Source organism: Corapipo altera, unplaced genomic scaffold, assembly GCF_003945725.1.
Source record: "Corapipo altera isolate COAL_440 unplaced genomic scaffold, ASM394572v1 69, whole genome shotgun sequence".
NCBI lineage: Eukaryota > Metazoa > Chordata > Aves > Passeriformes > Pipridae > Corapipo > Corapipo altera.
In genome coordinates this window covers 2,374,359-2,395,790 of record NW_020884908.1, presented here as the reverse complement: position 1 = coordinate 2,395,790, position 21,432 = coordinate 2,374,359, and the positions used below count along the sequence as shown (strand labels likewise).

The following is a 21,432-nucleotide window of genomic DNA, read 5'->3' as shown; positions in this document are numbered from 1 at the left end:
ATAGAAAGATCCTGAAATATTTCTTCAAGTGCTTTAAAAAACCCAAAAATTCCTTTATCCCAGTACTTTGCTTCTCTCCATAACTATATCAAAGCCTTTCTCTCACATGACTTCTACCAAAATTACTAACTCAGCTTTACAAATCTCTAATTGCCCAGAGCATTAACTTTGTTTTTATGATAATCAAAATATCCCAAGTTTTTTCCTTACCTGCTCTTTTCTGTGATGAATATAGATAAGGACTTCTGTTCTTCAAATGCGACTTTTCCTTACCATTTTTACAAGGTTTTTGACAGTTAATTTAACTTTGATTGTTATATGTTAAGTTTTAGATGTGGTTTCTGATTTCTCATACAGGTTCTACAGTTAGGAAGTTTGCATTCTCCTCAGCAGACATGGCTGAATTCAAAATACAGTCATATGCTCAAAGCACGTGCCTTAACGACCGATATTAACTGGAGAGGGCCCGCACAGAAAGCATAAGCATTTGCACATCAAGGCCCCAAATTTCAAACTGCACTTGTTTCACACATATTTACGTACACAAAGCTTTAAATACGTGTTAGTGGATTGTATTATGTGCCTGAAGACACCTACAGATACTTTTTGTGGAGCTGTAGCTTCAGAACAAGACCTTGAAGTCCTTAATTTCTGTTAAACATGTTTAACTATTTTTGCCTACTATGTCAGCTGGGAGGAAAATTTCTCAAGCAATTCTCTCCCTATGACATATCTGAACTTTTTTGTTTCATATACTGTTTCTGAAAACCTGCTATTTGTACTGATTAGCCATCCTGAAACCTAAATTGGTAAGAACAAAGCTGGAGGAGGCGACTTAGATGTGCACTGGACTCAGAAAGTCCACTGAGCAGGGCCCTTGGTGCATGCTTGAAATACCACACAGCAATATCAGTAGCTGCAACATTAAGATAAAGACATCTTTATGACTTGAGGGACAAATGATCAAGTCACACTGCTTGTAGACAGGAGTATCCCTGTATTCCAAAATTAGCACTATGTATACTACTAAATGTAAAATTGCCAAGAGTGGGGATTAAGAACTTAAAAGTGATTTTTCTACATATACAACAATTTTAATAACATTAATGGAGAGAGGAACTGGACTGCCATGACTATGAGCTAATTGTATTAACATGTACACAACAACACAAAAATTTCATGCAACATCTGTTCATTACAGACATATTAACAAAATTCTTTATTTGTACAACTCTACCAACTATCATAAATCATATAAACTTTGCTGTTGCTAGCTTACTTAAAACTTTCACTATCTACAACTAGCAGGTTACCTATATGACCCTAAACACAGTAATTAAAAAAAAAGAATATTAATAAAAAAAATTCATATGGTTTTACGCTTCATTGTGAATTCAAAAGTCACCCAGATCTATTCATATATGAAAGGTTTAGTGTCACAGTTTCCAAAGTTCACACATTAAACCAAGATGAAGGCTGTCTTACTAGCAAGAATTACCTTTGGACAAAAGGCCTTAAAAGCCATAACAAATTAAATATATCATAGTAGTAATACAGAATGATTTTAAAGTTCTACATAAATGCTAAAATAAATTGCTTCCACTGGATGTCCACAAGTAAAGGATGTGAGCATCCAGGGTGGGACTCTTCATGCCACAAATGTCCAAAGTATGGCTTCTCCCCTTGGGAAACCTTTTAGACTGCAACAGAACACAAGTTCTCTCAGTGAACTATTAGGCACTGCTTTCTGCCCCTCACCTCACTTCAAAGCAGAGTCAAATAGATTTAACTGACACCTGTTTAATTCTTTCCAGCAGCTTTACCAAGGATGAAAATGGCATGTCCCCAGAGCACTCATTTCATCACTGTTACATCAGCCTCGTGCCACTGCTGCCCACCAGTCAGCACGTACTACGCATTTCCTTCTCTGCCTCATCTGCAAGTAACAGTTCTATCTCCTTACAGAACAGTAAAAACACTTCAGGGACTTGGATCTACACCTTATTGGTGCAATAGCACCAGGAGTAAGATTTGGCCACTGCTAAAGGCCAAATCACGTAAGACCTGTTTGAAGTTTACAGACCAACTTGAATTTCCGGCTTCTTTTTAACACCACTGACTCTCAGTTTGTACTGGTTGTGGTGGCTGCACTGACACACATCTAGATAGTATTAGGGGTGAAAAAAAAATTAATATAAACCTGTTTGGAGCAGAAAATTGGCTACTGTCAAGAGTAACAAGGTTTCACAAGAACTCTATTGAGATTACACGAGAAATCTAAAAATTCCTCATCTCCCAAAGGTATACCAAAACCACTTGAAGAAATTATCAGAATCAAAATGACTTATTATGTAAGAAACACGCATTGAAATTATTAGCAGACTTAAGATAGTTAAAACCATAGAGTATTTTTATAAATACTATTTTCATCACTATTCTCAGAATTTATTTTCCTGTCCAAGGATAAAGAGATATAAGTCCAAAAATTCTATGAGGACTCATCACAATCTTCTTCAGTCATCTCAAAGACACAAACCAACTTTTCCTTTCCCCCACACCAAATCAAAAAGGTGCAAAACATTAGTTAGAAAAATCGGTGTAAAATAGTGGATTTTACAGTAGTAAAACAGCTTTTACTATTTTAAATAGAGCTCAGAACACTGCATATGTAGGATCATTTAGAAATTGTTTTGCTATAATAAAACTTGCACTGAAACCACAATCCTGATGTGCTCCATCTGATAATTATAGAATGCTAAAATTATACACTTGAAAAATTCATTATAAGATGACAGTAGTATGCTAATGGGTACTAAAAATTACAAGAAGTTTTAACAATAATGTTCCTTCCCTCCACCCCCCCACCAAAAAAAAAGAAAAATGAGGAAAAAAAATCAGCATGCACTTTGGCATTAAGCATTTTTTGGCATTTGTTTTTTTTTTTTTTTTGCCAAGGAGTATCATTTAATAAAATAATACATTGTTGACTCACCACAGCATGTGCTATGTCTCATCTATAGGAAATAGTTCAAAGGCATCAACTTCATGCATGGGTTGCCATAGCTGATATTTGAGTCTGGCCTGCTGTTGGTACAGGTTTCTAATACTAGCCCTAAGCACAAAAAAAAAAGAGAAAGAAATATTTGGGGTTTATTTTTCAAATCTGATAGAAACAGAAAATTTCAGAAAACTAAACTAACTCAGAATATCAGCATCTGCACACCATATAGCAAAGACTTAAGATTTTTCTCTGATTATACCATAGTGCATCCAGTTCAGGCAGTATCTGTACCATAAATTTCCCTTCTTCCATGCAAAGAAGAAAGGCTAGAAAGAGAAAATAATGCAGAATGAAGTGCTGTTGAAGTGGGGGAAGTGTGTCATGGTTATTCCCCTACCAGCAAAAAAAGGGGGAAAAAAATTTAAAAAATCAAGGCTCTACTTCTCAGGAGCACATATTCAAGTCTGTTCAAATTGCAACAGATGGTGATAAAAAAACCTCATAAAACTGTTCTAAAATAATTATTTTTGTTTCTATATTCTCTTTCTCAGGTCAGATCTTCAAATTTTTCTTTGGAATAAGGAAGAGCAGAAACTTTACCTATAACAAGTTGAAATATGTACACAGTCATCTGTCATCGATACCTGGGAATGGAAATTAAATTTGACTTGTGACATTATTAACAGCTTTAAAAACTGTGTGATATGGACACATATAGGCATAAGAAAAGGCCTGAGAATTACTGCTATTTATCAAACTAGCATCCTCTTAAACAACAAAACGTTACAAAGGAAGTTCTACTGCCAAAGTGCATGAGAGAACCTCAAAAGATGTGGTAAAAAGCAAATGCTGTGGTATTAAGACAGTGAATAAAAGATGGAACAATCAAACACACAGTGCTCTGGTGTCTCACCACTGAACAAAAGTGAGAGATTACTATTAAGTGGAAGGTTTGGGCAACATTTTCTTACCCCTGTACCACAACAGGTTTTCAAATATCTTAGAAGAGAACTAAAACCTTGTACTAAAAATAGAAGATTAAAAATCCTCATGAGAAAATCACTACTTAACAAGAGAGGCCCCACTATACTTCACTGAACTGGGTCCAGTGAACTCAGGCTTCCTGAAACCCCACCTCAAACTGCAGTTCTTAATTTCCTTGATTACTGACCTCTTAGGGTAGAATCCTGGTGAAGCAGCTACTGATTTGACTTGGAAGGCTCTTCTGAACCTCCAGCTTTTTTCATGACTTTACATCCCTTCTGTAGAGATGAAGCCGAGGAGAACATACCACCACCACTAGTGAATTCATACACCAAATTCTTCGTTAAAAAATTTCATTTTATAACAAACAAATAAGACTGGAAAGTACTGGGACCTGAATTTCCTGTTCTTCCCTTCTAACAACTGGCCAAGAGAGATTCTAAAGCTTGCTAACAAAGCTTACAGCTATCAGGCTAAAACACAGTCTATCAACTCAAGGACAGCTGTGTAACTTTTACAAATAGTGGACAGGGGATTGTGAAATTCTGTCCCATCCGCTCTACTGCTTTTTATCTCTACATCTCTACTTTAATCTCACTATCACAAATAACAGAAAGGTAACATAGCCCTAACACCTGATATTTCACACTAATTAAAATTGTATGCTGTTTTCAGTTTTAGACCATCGGTTTCAGGCGGTTAATCGAGTACAAAAGATTTTGTTTCTGTGAGAGACTTTTTCTTATATCTGCCTCCACAGATGGTGCTGCCAGAAGGGGAAAAAAAAAAAAAAAAGGATTTCACAGCAAGTGCAGCATTTTTGCATTTTTTTAATTTTAACTGCTGCCCTTTCATGAAGGCTCATTTTTCTTGGAAGTAGCCTTCAAAACCGTAAGTGTGCAAGAATCACAGATAAGGGTAGCAGACGATGAGCATTGAAAGCCAGGTTATATCCATATTCAGTATTGTTGTCCAATAATAAAGGGAGAGAAAGGGAAGTCTCTCTCCTTTACTCCTGATGACATAACAGAGCAGCAACTGTGGTAATACTGCAATCACTAGGCTTTTAGGACATCATTTCTAGTAGTGCTATTATAAGCTCAAAATGTAATCAGTGGAATGGGAGGGGCTACAGATATAGAACGCTTGCTATAAAAACAAACACACAAAAAACCACTTTACTTTGATTTGAAAATTTATCAACAAGCTGGTGATATTTTCTGTAATTTGGAATTGTCTAAAGAACTGAACAACTGAACAACAATTTAAGAGGTTACTGATTTTAAAGCTGGAGACCTTTCCCTAAATGCAGCTTTTCTGTCTTCCAAGTCTTAACAAAACTATAATGTTGTCTGCAAAAGCAATGCTAAAACCATCCTCCTTTGGGCCTCCTTTAGCTCTTCCTTAAATTGGATGAGTTTTACAATGGACTGCAAACTACAGGCGAACTTTATGACATTGTCCAATACCATGGCAGTGAAATTTTGATAACTCTCTTTGCTTTCACAAGCCAGATCCCACTACTGTAACACTGCTTGATGGTATATTGATCCAGTACTGTTTAACCTCTAAAAAAGGGCTACAAACATGCCAACTGTGGAGGGAAAACTGACTGTGGAGGGAAAAAAAGCCCAAACCTGCAAGAAAACACTCATCCCCAAGGTCTGCTCATAAAAATGTGTGTGTGCACTGAAGGAGCTTTTTGACAATGAGAAGGACATTTTTCAAGCAGGCAGAGAGGTAGCTGAAGGTAACTTATTTTTCATGGTAAGTGATTTCTGTCCTTATCCTATTTAGGATAATCCTAATACTCCTCAACAAAACCATAATTACAACAGGACCCTGACAAATTATGCATGTTCTGAAACAGCAGGAGAGAACAATGCACAAGAGTGCAGTTTATTGAGAATCAGAGAAAAAGAATATTGTTTAATGGCTGAGGTCAAATCACCTTTGTCATTCACATCTGCATCCCTGTAAGACAAAGTCATTTGCTGAGCCTATTGAAAAGGTATTTCTATGCCACCTTTCCTAGCAGGAAGAGAGCACACAGCAGGAGGACCACAAAGAAAAATATTACTCCAGAGTATTCCTGACCAGTGACTACCCAGCAGTGTTTTGAAAGAGGGTTAAAATACAAGAGCTTCGGTGCACTCCACTTTTCCCAAGGCATGGGGGCCAAAGACAGGTTACATGTGAGCAGAGACAAACAGCTCTGTGCAGTACCTACACCATCCTGTTCTCTTTTTCTGAAGCTGGGCTCTCAGGACAAGCTCTGTGTCCTCCAGCAAGCTGATTGCAGATTCCTCTGATCATTTACAAAATACTAATTTGTATTTTCCTGTTAATAAACCTCTATTCTATGCCATCATTTTCTTCAAAATTTGTATTTTTATAGCATCGCTTTGTCTCTAAAAAAGTCTTCGGCAAAACTCACAGTGAACATATCAGAGGAGGGGAAGGTTGCTCTGAGGATATCATGAAGCTATGCAGCAAAAAGAGCCCATGTAAACAAGCTTACAATCACTCTGTACACGAATGCTGTGAAACATGCCCATCATGGTTCACTGGAAGCACCGCTGGCTTATTAAACAATGCTCTAACACTTAATTATCCAAGTCAAAATTTGTATCATTTTTAATAATGTCACCCTGCTGTAAAAAACAAAACCAACATTTCTTCCTGTAGAAGTAGCTTTGCTGTCAGAGGATTGCCCTGCAAAGCAACATTGATTTCTCTGCAGTATCTACAGATAATTAATTCTCTTTTTTAAAAATGACTGGCCTGTAGCTTGCTGTAAACACTTCTCCTGAAAGCTCTTGTTGGTTCTGTAAAACCCAATGGGCCAAGTTGTTCACTCGCACCCAAGTAATGCAGAAGAGTGATGATTAAAGGCCACTTTCTTAAAAACAATCCCCACCCCCACATCCGACAAGGTTTGTCAAACACTCACTTCTCCCCACACAGACTTTTTTTTTTTCCTATTCAACCACTCTGCAAAAGGCCAAGACTTCTGCCCTCTGAATCTCCTGTAGTTGCTTATCCTCTCTTTCTCTTTATTTTTACACATTCAAATTTTATATGGCTCTGTATGGACCACATAACCCCACATAACCTACTCATTTCTACCGAATTGCAAGCCAAGACACCTCCTTCCCCCCAAAGCCCCCGAGCAGCTTTAGAGGTGATGAGGCTGAGTAAAACACTACTGTTTACATGAGCCAGCTGGTAAAGCGCTATCGCACTCCCATCCATGATGTGCCCCCTGCCCTGCTCCCACGACCGCCGGTCACCTGCAGCGCCCAAACATTAAAGATCATACACACCCGAACACAGGAAAATGATGGTTCTCTGGCCACAAAAAGGACAGGTGCAGCCTTCTTGCTTCGGTTAGCAATTTACTTCATTAACCTGCGTGTCTCTCTCTCTCCCTCTCCCCTGTTTTGTTTTTTTTTTTAAGCAGCAATCAATATTCATCACCCCACCCTGCGAAAGCAGTTAGTCAAAGAATATTAGCATCAACACCTACCATTCCTTGCTTGCGAGCTATTCTCCTCGTCCAGAAATCTTTTCCCCAAACTGCGACTTTAGGTGGTATTTTTAAATCACATTCCAAAGAGTGCCGAGGAAAAAATGGGCTATTTATAATAACAGGAAAAAAAATAATGATAATAATTAAAAAAAAAAAAAAAAAAGATGGGCAGCTGGTTTCGAGGTAAATCACGGTTTTCCTTTAAAGAACCGAATAAAAGCCTGGGGGATAGGGTAGAACAGAACAGAAAAAGGGGAGGCAAAATGTCTGATAATAATGAAATAAAAGGGGGGGGGGGGGGGGGAAGAGGGGCTTGCTGAATCACGCTCTTTCACTGCCTGGAAACCATTGTGCAGCGTGATGCTGGCTGTACCATTGTGGAACCTACCAGAGGAGACAGGCAGAGCTTGGGGAATGGGGCTGCTATGGCAACTGAAAGGAGCACACATGACGTCAAAGCACACAGAGGTCTCGCAGGGGGAGGGAGAGAAAAATCTAATCTGCAGCCACAGCTACGGTATCTCCTGGAGAATCAGGGGATAGAGCAGACTGCAAAGGGAAGCTGAATAGCCTTCTGTAGCACTCACCAGCAGCAGCTCAGACATCTGCAGCATCAGGCAGCTAGGCAGCGCAGAGAGAAGGTAGTAACAGCAGTGTAGATCTGCTCTTTTGTTTACATTAGCTGCTATACAAAGGCATAAATGCCCATCACCCTAAAAAAACCATCCAAATCCATAAAATTCAATTAAGTATCATGTTTGGGAGGGGGATAAAAAGAATTTAAAAAAAAAAAATCACAACAAATCTCCTTCACAGCTATAGAACACAGCTATTGCTTGCATAAACAAGCAACGCAACTCCTAGAGTCCCTTAGGAGCCCAAAGACTTGCTAGAGATTTCCCCATTAACAATGTGTTGTGCCCATTACTAGAATGTCCCAAATCTCACTTCTAAAAAGTCTCATTGCACAGAGGAACTATTGCATTTTGAGCTCATAGAATCAAGTAGAGTTGGTGATGACTTTTATGTCCTCAAGTGGAAAAGTTAAGCAGATGACATTTGTTCTGCATATGTCAAACTACAGGATGTCTCCTCTCTTCTGACATTAAACAGCAACAAAAATACATTGGAAGGCTACTACACTTCTGTGAGACTAGACTTCCATGAGATTTAGGCTGGGATAAGAGCTAGTCAGAAATATTATCACAGAATCATATAATGGTTTGGATTGGAAGGGACCTTAAAGACAATCTAGTTCCAACTCCCCTGCCCTGAGCAAGGACACCTTCCACTAGACCAGGTTGCTTAAAGCCCCATCCAACTAGCCTTGAACACTGCTAGGGATGGGACAGCCACAGCTTCTCTGGGCAACCACTCTCACAGTAAAGAATTTCTTCCTAATATCTAAGCTAAACCTACCCCCTTTCAGTTTAAATCCATTCCCTCTTGTCCTGTCACTACACACTCTCGTAAGAAGTCTCTCTCCCTCTTTCTTGTAGACTCCCTTTAGGTCCTGGAAGGCTGCAATTAGGTCTCCCCAAAGCCTTCTCTTCTCCAGGCTGAACAATCCCAGTGCCTTTCCTTATATTACAGTGACTTTCTATCTTGCCAAAATACCCAAACCATGTCCTTCAGTACATCAGTTTCATTGGTCAAAAAGAACACAGAGGAACTCACTGTAGCTTTCCTGCCAGTGCTCCAAATATTCCCTAGGTTTTACCACACCCAGAGCCAAACACAGTCCTGTATGACCTGGAACTCCTAACTACAGACAAAGTGAACTCATTGGCTGTGGCTGTGCCCTGAGCTATTGGTTGCCCATTTCTGTCTACACATAGCACTCTCCTTTCTCCATTAGCCTGTTTCTCCTGCGTGTTCTTACTTTTTGGAAGTGAAGGTTTTCATTTTGATCTCTGTATCATTCCTGCATACATATATACATGCATGAAGGTCTGAACACATTTATTTGCAGTGAGAAAAAAATTCCATAGTTATAACTCTCCTGCACTGTCTTTTTTTTTTTTAATTTACTTAACAGCTCTATCACAAGCCAACAATCACCACAGAAAGTCCTCCCCACACTGTGCTTTATACTAAGAGAAGATTGGATGATGCATAGTGAAGAAGTATGCATAGGTACATTATGTACCCAGAGAGCACCCTGCCATTGTCACCAGCGTCCTGAGGAGGCACCAAGGGCAGCAGGGCACAATCTCCACCGCAGTTTGCAAACACCTGCACATTAGACATAAACAATAAGCCTGATGGTTTTAATGTGTCAAGTTACTGGCGTCAATAACCACAGCATATTTGACTGGGTAAGCTTCAGAAATCTACAGTTTACTAAACTACTTTTTTTGAGTTATGGAGGGGGGGCAATAAAGATGCTGCAAGATGTGTAGCAGAAAACCTAACTGGTAGTAACTACAAGATATTCAAATAAACAAACAAACAAACTCTCATCACAGCATTGACAAAAATTTAAACAGGCAGATTCCACATCATCCTTAGAAACACAAAAACCTTCATTCCGTTTTTGTCTCTGTAATAATATTCTTTCTCACATACCACAGCACATCTACTCTGTCTAGGACATTACTATCATATTTGCACATGAAGTGAGTACTTCTGCTTCCAAGGCAGAGGGGCTCTGAGCAAAGGAGCCTCCTTTAACTCTGAGAAAGGTTCCATCCCTTCCAGATTCTACAGAATACCACAAGAGAATACCCTGAAAAATTACTCCTACTGTGAATCTTCTTCAACAAGACTCTAGAAATATGTTACTGTTAGGCAAAAGACCAGAATGAAATTACATCTTTTAAGAAAGTCTACATATTACCTTCTTTTTTGGGGATGTCTCTTTGTGGCAAACACCTATCAAAGGCTTTTGCTCATTTGGTGAAAGACTCCACCTACAGCAACTATGCACAAATATATGTACACCTATATGTACAAGTTTGTCACTCATCTGAAGCAAAGAGGACTTTTTTTCCTTAAAAATACATCCATACTGATATTTTACCCAAACACATGTATTACCCAAAAGGTTCAGGATACAGTAAAAAAATAGTTTTTCTAGGAAAAAACCACACTATTGTGCGAGTCAGGAGAATGCCTTTGAAAAAAGGTGGTGCAGAAAGGGTAAAGGTTGCTGCTTTTGACATAATTACAGGGCTGGCGACTAAGCTCCTGCAGAGGTGTCAGAGGCTTTGGAGATTAATTAGGGTATTTGTCCTTGAAACAACATATCTAATGGAAAATAGTAGCTTTTCAAATGCTGCTTTTTCCAATGATGCTGCTTCCTCCAGCTCAACAGCTAAACCAGCATTTCTCTCCACATTCGTGAGTGATTACAGCTCGCTCTTTACAGTGTCCTGCAGAGATGGTTTACTGGCTGGGCCGAGACACACCACCATGCCATGCCATAAAATGCATTCCACACTGGAATTAAGCCTCAGCTAAACACTGAAATGGCCTGACACAGTGCATAAAATTTGCGTCAAATAATTTAAATCATTTTAGGCCCCTGTTTCCCAGAATAGCTGCCCCAACCTTAACTGGTAGACATGCTCTCTTATATCCCTACTTTGGGCCTTTAAAGCACTCAGTGGTGGTCTTTTCTAGTACAAAACATCTTGATTCACTTCAAATGTGAATTCCAAAACAAAGTTCATACAATTTGTAGCACAGGAGATGAAAATCAGGCTGTACCTCTGTCACTGATTTTCATAAGAGATACTGAGAACACTGAGGTTTGGAGAACAATGATGTCAGGAGTTGCTCACATTCAGTTCTGTATTTATACAAATGAAAAGATCACTCTTAAAAAAAATAACTGCCATATTGAGATTCTGGTCCATCTGTGTTTCCAATTCCTTGTTTGCTGATCCTGTTTAATAAAAAAAATAAAAATAGATGTAGGTAAATGAGGCATTCTTTATAAGAATTAAGCACTGCTTTTAAAGAATAGAGGAAAATGGCTGTGACTCTGTGCTCACTTTCAACAGTGTTCATATGAATCTTCTGAAATGGTCCTACCAGGACAGAAGTACTACAGAAGTACTAACTCTGCCTGCCGTGGAAGCACTCTGTGACTCACAGGCAATCCATGTGATATCTAGGACTAAACTGGAATTGCTCAAGCAGTTTATGCCATTTCTCCCAGAGCCTGCTGCATGGATGGCTGAATGTAGCAACTCCTGAATTGCCACAGTTTACAATCCAGCACACTAAAGCAATCCGAAATTGGCAATGGCTTAATGCACTGGGTTGCAAACTGTGATGGTTTAAGAGCTGCTACACACCCAATTCAGCTCTGCCTGCCTTACAGAGGTCATATTCTTCTCAATGGCCAAATGAATCACATTAAATTAAGGACACTAAAATAAAATCCTAGCGAGCAAGCATTTTCATTTTTTTTAAGGCATAAAGCAACAAATCATTTCTAAAACAAATTCTTCCACCCAATTCAGTGCTAAAGCTAGAACTAAGTGATTTCTCAGCATCACCTTCAGCCATGGTTTTCTATGATTTCAGTCTGTTGCAACATTGCACTCTCAAGTGGAACAGTGAAGGTGTGTCACAGGCTCTCTATGGAACCAGACACAAAACTCTACTGCTGCTCTCCCTGGGTATATGCCCGCTCTAGATGAAATCCAAGAGTCTCTTTGTGCCAAAGTTATTTTTCAAGCTTGAGGATGCAATAAAATGTACTTTTTTCGCAGCTCTCATTTGTCTGATATATGACCTTCCATTGCACTAAACTTCTCTGCTAGTTTCAACAAAATCCAAAAATTTGCAATGCCTTCACTGCTTTTATTCTGCCTCATTCTCAAGAAAAAATTACTGATGAAGGTATACCTGGACTGTATCCCCAAACAAATAATAATCTTGGATTTTGTGCTCATCTCCATCAAGAGGCCTTTGAAGCTATTTCATTTTCCATATGATTATTGCACTAATGGTCGACAGAGGCTTTTGAAAAAGTTAAAGAAGTTACACATACTCCTATTACTCCCCTTTCACCCCCTTTCCTTCTTCTACCTCAACACTGTCATACCATGAAGAAGTGTACATTTAAATCTCAGGATTTCTTTAACTTTGCTATACAAATGGACAAATGTAACAGAACTAAACTGAGATGGAGAAATAACTATGACTGGCATCGTGTCAGCTTTTTGGTTAACTCTGAGGTTGAAAAGAACAATCTAAACAAACAGTACCTTCACGTGGCCTGACCAATACAGAGCTGCTGCCCTTAAACAGTGTAACTGGAGACAAAGTCTGGTCACTGAGAACAGGCGGGGATATCACAGGGCAGGGCACGGCTGTTGGGCAAGTTCACTTGATTCGCTTTTTCACAAGGGAGGTTTTAAGTGAAAGAGACAGCAAATCAGCATAATAGATACCTCAGAAGAATTCATAAAAGACAGACTGATTAACAGTAAGTGACTAAGGAGTTGCACTGATCACTTGCTTGTACATCGTACAAACAACTACAAAATCAGGTGACTATCTGGTATTTTACTGAAATGCTTTATTTTAGAAGTTGAAATCCTGGTTTATATGTAGCAGAGGAAAGGAGCAGGTTCAGAAAAAAATGGTTCTTCAAGTCAAAATGCTTTTTGTTACCCGTACATTACTAAATCAATTCCTTGTATAGGATAAAATGAATCTTAGCAGATAAATATATTAAGCAGCAACAAGACAGCCACTAACACAGGAGAAATGTGAACACAAATGCATGCAGGCATATGAATACACAAATTAGAGGGGTCCAAGTCTTTACACTCATCATAATTAGAAAAAAGGATGTCCTGATAAAAAGCCCCTAACTACGAAGCAGCAGGATGCACATATATCTCACTAGGCAGTGAATTACATGTACAAAACCGGACTGCTAAGTACTTACTTCAGTAAAGGGAATGAACTTAATGAATAACAAACCATACAAGTATTGGGGAAACAGGATCTTCTTAATAGGCATGAAACTATTTCATCTGTACCTTCAATTACTGCATCTTTAGTGAAAAATATGATGACAAGCATATCAAGAAAAATATTTCAGCACACAATAATACTACTGCCATTTTTGAAACTGGTTTGTCTATTGTAAAGAGCTGTATGTCCTATAAAAGCCTAGCAAATAAATATGACCTAAAATGCACTAATATAATTTTGAATAAATTTATCATGGGTGTTTTGTTGTCCTAATCATATAAAACATTACATGAAATGCTGAAAGTGTCATAAACCCAATGTTTATTATGAAAAAGAAAAAACCTTAATTTTAAATTGTCATCTGAAGATAATACCATGAACTGCTCAAGTTTTATTTAATTATAAAAATTGCCATTTCCTGTATTCAGTAATTCTTCCAGAGCAAATGATTTCATGCTCAATTTTCCCTGCAGAGATACATAAGGCATGTATGAAGATTCAATTATAAATTATTGCAGTACAGTAGAGCACTAAACAGAATTTAGACTTGTTTCAGGATGCAAACAAACAGAAATCAATCCTCTCCCAAAACAAGTACTTTCCCTGTTTACATAACATGAATACATGACCATCATTTACAACCTTTCACAGGCTTATGTGAAAACCATGACACACTTCCAACTGACTTCTGTGAACAATTCTACACTGTCAGTTCATTTTGCTACAGCCATAAAACGAAATCAGACCGTGACAGATGGTGTCCAGCCTGTCTGAAGATATTATCTGCTGTATAAATATTGATGATATTAACAGGCTGTGCTCCAAATATACATTTTGAAACAATATAAATTCCTATCTTGAGTTTACAGTAAAAGCTTTCACCATGTTACCATGACAATAATATGTCCCCTAAGGTAGGATTTAGAAGAGCTGGACCAAATAATTCTCTTGGCTAAACATGGCTGTATTCAAAGTTGCACAGACTTACTTAAATGGGAAAAGAATCCACGTCCCGATTTGGTGAAGTACATAGATTTCTGCTCCCTGCTGAGAGATGGCTAAACCTCTTCTGCTACTGAAAACTCTGGTTCCTGGGTTACTTCAAAAGCTTTTCATGTATCACCTTTTCTTATAAAGACTTGCTTGGTACATTACTTGCTCACAAATTGTTTCATTTCTTAAACTTAATTCTCATGTGAGAGCTTAGACAACTCATCCACTTTTTCTCAAGCTCACCTGGGGATGCTTTGCACTTACCAAGTCCTGATTACACACTGCTTGCACATGAGCAAGTCTCTGCTCCCAGAAGGCAACCAAACAGTTCCAACAAAGACTAGATTCACAGAATGTCCAAATTAGCAGCACATGATCCATTTATTTTAATGCATCTGGGTTGACTGTCTCCACGCATTTGGTTCCCCCAAGTATTTCTTCCAAATACACAATTTCAAAGGTGTTCTTGTTCCCCTTTGGGAGCAGAATGATCAAATAATGAAAAAGTAGTTTTGAACACTTTATTTTTTCTCAACCCTGACCCAAGAAATAGTTCAAAGAGGTTTCACTTAAACTAGGGAGTTGTAAAGACCACAGTTCATAAAGACAGAAACTAGCCCTGAGGACTCCAGCATTGCCTGTGAGTTAAGAAAAAATAGAACAGCTAAACTTGGATTTGATTTGTAAAAAATTCATTCACAGCAAAACACAGTGAGATAGGTAGGTCAACTACCCAGAGCACTGTATATGGGATGCATGTTCTCAAAGTATGCAAAAATTCTCTTCACCATACTTGCTTTCCACATTTGGTGCCTCAGGCATGCTTGCAATGCTCTCAAATGCTGGACAAAGGCAGGAGAGTGCCTGTTACACATGATGCTGTACCAGCATGAGCATGAAACCTTCCCATCTGAGGCAACCTACCAAAGGGAGCTGCTTCACCTTAGCAGGAGCAGCTCAGACTGCATCTCTCACTTTGTGCCATAAGCGCTGGCACAGGGCCAGAGAAACATGAGTACCTGAAAAACCACGCTTCCTCCTCCTTCCCCAACTCCTAACATAATCCAAGGTCTCTATTAGTGACCACTGGAAGGTAGAATGGATACAAATGTAATCAAATGTCACACTCAAATAGCCTTTGTCAAGACAAAGCAGTAGACACAGCTGGAGATAAACAGAAGACGATCCTTGGAGTTGTTACTTCCATGACATACACAGATGATTCTGTCATACAGCATTATGCAGAGCAACATTAAGCACCATATTTTAATTTTGATGCTGGAAAGAAAAAACCAGCTAAGTGAGGACAATGTGCAAACTGGCTCTGCTCGACAGGTCTGTAATTCTCCAAAGATGCAGAACAGTGATGCGAAGAGTGCAATTTCAAGCCAAGATATTTCAATTTTATAAATGAAGTAATAGCTCAGATATAACTGAGCTATTCACGTTTTCCAGGCATTCTTGTTTCACTTAGACACTGTTTGTGCTTCTAGCCCTTCCCCCTCTTCACTGCCTCGGCATACTTCTTCATTTCATTCTGCCATATTGCAAAGAATGTCATAGAAACAGCAAGAAAAAAAAAAAAAGAAGAAGAAAACTCACACATTCATGCAAATTCTGCCTAAGCCAGAGAAACAAAAGAATCCTGTTCTCTTTACCTCACTGAAAAAACAGAGATGGTGTGATCAGTGCCGATGAGTACCTACACCAGAAAAAAAGTATCTGATCTAGACAGTCACATAATCTTGTAAATTCAGACAAATCTACAGCCAGTGATGAGAATAACAACCTAGGCAAAGCTGGAAAAGAAACAATAAAAAAAATAAAATAAAATAAAAAAAAGCACCTGGCACACCTCAATTTAATATTGCATTATTTCTACTGACAGGAAAGGCAAGACCATAACCTACCTGAAGGTTTCAAGGCTTAAAGAACCACTTCTGTTGACTGAGAATAGTTTGCAGAGGCCCATTTCAAGAACTATTCTTATAACTGATCTAATTATATCACTGAAGAGGGACTGCAGCATCATAGTATGCTTTCATGGTGGGACGGGGGGAAATATTTCAGGAAAAAATTGTTATTCCTGTTTTTTAAGTCAAATGAAAGTTAAAAAAGGTCAGAAGTTAAACATCTACTGAAATAGATAACTGACTGTTGGAAAGAAAAAAAAAACAAAATCAAAGTCAGAATCTGCAGAAAATTCTATGATCTCCTTTCAAGAGAGAAAAAGAGAGGCTTTAAATCATATTTTAGCAACTGGCCACTTTAGAGAGAAAAATAGCACTGGATCTCTGCCTTTGAGTCCTAAGAATTAACATACTCTGGGGATTGATTTGTCTGCAGTGATTTTTGCTGAGGGTCATTGCAAACTTCCATGACACCCCATGTTTACTTTACTGGAGCTGAAATTCAGGAGAAAAAACAGAGAACACAACTTATTGACATCTACCTGGCAGGTCTATCCCCTACATTTTCCCTCAGTGATTTGTCTTATTTGCTCTGAACTCAAGCAAAAGAAATACATTATGGAAATGGTACACTTTTAATCCAAACAACACTCTTGGGTGAGCCTTATGAAGCGCAAGCTTGTCATCTCATCATAAGCACTTGATGCTATTTGAGATACTGGATGAAGTCCAAGACAATCTATGCAGACTTGGACAGTATGCCACTGGATACTAAGGAGAACTACATCCCTCTTGAATTAGGAGCTAGATAGCAGACAATATTCTCTGCAGCATTTCATATCACACTGGTATCGATGCTGTTTGGGCTCCTAATGTCCTTGGACATCAGCTCTACACTAGCCAGATGCCTGTTGTCCTCTCCAAGTCAGGCTGCAATTTATGATACACTCCAACTTATCTTTTGTTGCTATCACAGACAGATAAAGCAAGGTTATAGCATGAAACTATGACTTGGAAGATGCCCATGAAATGTATTTTGTTTCTCCTTTTGATCACAGATTCTAGGTGTAATCTTGACATGGATTCCTTCCAAGCACAGCACTTTTCTCCTGAAACAAAGCACCAGGTGCCTCGATGAATCTTTATCAATCTTGACTAAGACACTGAAGATCTTTTGTTTGCATGCAATATGTCATTTAGAGGAATCACCAAAGCATTAACCCATCTAGTAGATGACAGCTGATACACATATTTTGTAAAGTGCCTTTGGGATGAAAGAAATTACATGTATTAAAAACATTAATTTAAAAAATGTAATGTAATAAATGTTAATAACATCACTTCTGAACCTGGTACCGCCTTTACACAAATATCCCATTTACCTTCTTAAATTGCAAGGTTCAGAAGAAAAGAACTTTTTTTTTTTTAAGTTACTTCTGAAATCAAGCAAAATACTTGAAATTCCCATCAAATAATAGAATTAATCAGAAATTAGTGAGAAAGTCTCTTGGAGGAAACAAAAGCATAAGCGATAACAGCAAAACTATTTACCCTGAAATTCAGTGATTACGGCACAAATTCAATAAATCAAGTTTACACAAACAGTGCTTACATATCTCCTTTTTTCAACTGACTTTTATTAAATAAAATTTTAATAATTTCCAACTGCAAACATATTTATTAACTGAACCACAGAAAAGGCTGTGCTGTCTTTAGAATGTTTATATAGGTATAACTTAACGTTTCTTATAAAAAGTTCAAAGCTGATCCACTTTTGCATCTGTTCAGCCTTTTTTTTCGTTTAAGAGAGAAATATATTTTGTCTGTATTTTTAAACCAACAGTTCTCCAAGATAATCTCATAATCTGCATTGTTGCATTGCTTTCTGAAGAAGTGCTTTCATTAACACACAACATTCTTGGAAATGAGATGAGAAGTTCTATGATTTTGTGCTAAAAACACGTGAAAAATAAAAGCAAGTTACCATTACCAAGAGTTACCATTACTGCCAGAAGTAATGGTAGTATGGGGAAATTGCTGCCAAATACAAGTAATTTTTAGTGGTTATCCAGCAAAAGTTTATAACCATACTTTTGTTTTCAATTGGCATTGAAAGGATTGGGAAAGAAGATGTGAGAAAAAAACCCCAATTCTTCAAATGTTAACTGAGAAAGAAAGAATTGCCAATCCAGGAAATTCCTGTTAAAGTCATTAAGTTTCACTTCACTTTCCTTCTTAGACAACCAGCAAGGAATAGGAACAAATTCCAAAGTAATTTTAGCTTTTTTCCCATCACAAAAAAAAAAAAAAAATCATCAAAATCACAGAACAGATGGACAAAATGCTATGTAACAAAACTTTCACACTGGGGACTGTACTCAGAGTGTCTGCCATAAATAGCCACTTCAAAGCTGCCCTAGATCACTTCACCAAACCCAGAATTTACTACAGTTCTTTTAACATCCTTGGGTTCAGTAAGAAACCTAGATACCTAGGAATGGCACATTGACACATCTGTCTTTCAGGCCTGCGGTTCACTGGACGGAATCCAAATCTCAAAGTTGTGTTACAGCGCTTCCCTCACGTCTGAGGAGAAACAGGCGTTCAAGCCAAGCTTATCTAAAGCTACAGGCATGAAGGATGACAACCAGCTAGTTATCTTAGAAGAAACATTTGCCACTGCACTATGTATGAATTCCTTTCTCTGTCTAGAACACAAAAAGTTCAGGTCTCCTCTCACAATCCTGGTGTTCTGTGAATAGCCAGAGGAGTCCTGCTTGCTTTTTAAGCACAGCTGGAAAAACTATTAGCACTTTTAGCTAATAGTTTGGTGGTAGAACCACTTTTCCAGGCAGTGACAGGCTTGGATTCCCTGTACAGAGGTGAATGCAAACCCCAAAGTCAGAAACAGAAAGCACGGGAGAAAAATTCACTTGTGCAGTATCACAAAAGGGGAAAAAGAAAATTCTCAGGTTTGTTCCTACAACTGTTTAAGCAGGCAGAAGCAGTTTTTGGAGCACCAAAAATAACTCAGACCTGGGCTGAATCTGCAAAGCCAATAAGATGGCAGCCACTGCCTCTCACATCTTTCTCTCTCTAACTTCTTTTTCTAAATAAAGTAGTTGCCGCTGCAGCCACAAAGAGCACAGTTTAACTCATATGAACGTTTTCAGCCTTGCAATAGTTACTTACAGTGCTACCCTGTTTCTCAACCCCTACATTTAACAGAAATGTGGGTGATTATCTCATCAGATATATACAGAAGGGCATAGAATTTCAGTTGCCAAGATAAGGAAGTGATGAGGCTTTACAGCTTTATGTATTTAAAAAGATATGGATTGTGAACACTTGACCCTGTTGCAACGGCTCTTCAAGCAAACTGGAGAACACCCTAATGAGGGACAAGCCACAGACAAGTCTCAAAATTTCAAACAAGCTTTTTTTTTTTTTTTACTGCTTGATTCCTAACAGTTGAAGATCAATCATTTATTAAAAATATTAGTCAAATATTAGATACATGAGTCTAATATGTCAGGGTGGCTGTCAGCGTGGCTCTCAATTATTTGATGATTTTTACTCTTCAAGGCAGATTAAATAAAGCTAAAGAGCTTTTCAACAAGAGGAGGTTTCAATCAAAATAGGCTATTTCTCTCTTCCCCAAGATCATCACTATTGTTTGTATAGAGCTTTCCAACAAGTCAAGACTAGCCTGGTCCAAAATCTTACTGCTGCTACCAGCTGCTGAAAATTGGCTTATCCTGGCTCACCCACACATGTGTTACCTCCTAGGTGCCACCTTAGTCCCTCCTGTTCAGACAGGCATAACCTATATGCAGGCCAGGTGCCAGTCATCTGATGGTTTCCAATTGCTACAGACTGGATACCATTGTCCTAGTTTTATTGTGTTTTAATGAACAATATCAGGTAACAGATATTACCAAACAATTTATTTCCTACCCTAGAAGACACAGTCTCGTGCTATGTGCGAGTGCAACCAAAAAAAGTTTTAAAAGTTTAAAAAACGAGACACTACAGTCACTTTCTATAATGTTTTCACTTCTTCTCTTCTGCTTTTTGCTTGCATCCTTCATTTAGAAGCAAATCATCACTTCTGAAAGAAGTAAAACTTTTAAATATAATTATTCCTGTTATTCCTGCGAATTGTGGGGTTTTTTAATATTGTGAATGGAAGATATTTAAGTGAAATGTTTATTATAAATAGAGAATAAACGAAAAACAGCTACAGGACTGTTTCCATCAGCCCACTGACCACAATACTGAAGCAGTTTGCTTTATACAGGCTAAGAGAATGATTCAAGTGTTTGCTTTTTGTCAGTAATAACTTACCACAAGACTAGTTGGTCCATTTGCACATCTTTACAGAAAAGACAACACCGCAGTGATGTACAGCCACCACACCTTCTTTCTGTAGTTGCATCTCTTCTTGAAAAGACAGATCTAAACAAAAATAAGAGATAATTATCTTTTTTTCCCCACCTTTCCCAGATGGAGAAATATGGCTAATTTTTCCAATATAATCTATTTTTTCACATATAGATCCATACATATATATAGCAGCCCTTTTTACATAGGCACCGATAATATACAAAAGCTAGCAAAAAAACCCCCCTACTTTTATGTGTTCATGTAATTCAAGTTTTATGATTGATTTCCACAAAACTTTAGAAACCCATGTTCAGAGTGCAATTTTTCTATTTTCAAATTCTTTGTAGGCATGCATTTTGCAGACAGGTAAACACAGAGGCAATGTAACTGTACCTTACAAAATCTATTATTAGCCCATTATGAGCAAGTAATTTCCCCACATTGCACATGTCTCAACACAGAAAAAAAGTCCTCAAGTCAGTAAAGATTACAGTTAAGTAGATTGAAGATATGATAATTTCTATTTCAGGTTCCAAATTATTGGTATCATAGAACCATAGAATGGTTTAGGTTGGAAGGGACCTTAAAAGTCATCTACTTTCAACCCACCTGTGATGGGCAGAGAAACCAAGTAGGATTTCAAAGAGTCAAGTGTCATTCTTAAGCCATATTTATATTCCAATGAT

General features: G+C 38.1%; 1 protein-coding gene across 10 annotated transcripts in view; it reads right to left on the bottom strand.

The window, feature by feature from the left end:
- Positions 1-20,818, bottom strand: part of MAPK10 (mitogen-activated protein kinase 10) — a 166,111-nt gene extending 145,293 nt beyond the window's left edge. For 3 of the 10 annotated variants that reach the window (XM_027652835.1, XM_027652836.1, XM_027652838.1), the window contains exon 1: positions 20,708-20,818. In XM_027652835.1, coding sequence (XP_027508636.1) covers positions 20,708-20,727 — 20 coding nt within the window. In that variant the 5' untranslated portion in view covers positions 20,728-20,818. The other 7 variants (XM_027652840.1, XM_027652839.1, XM_027652841.1 and 4 more) reach the window with 7 other exon arrangements.
- Between the last annotated feature and the right edge of the window lie 614 nt (positions 20,819-21,432).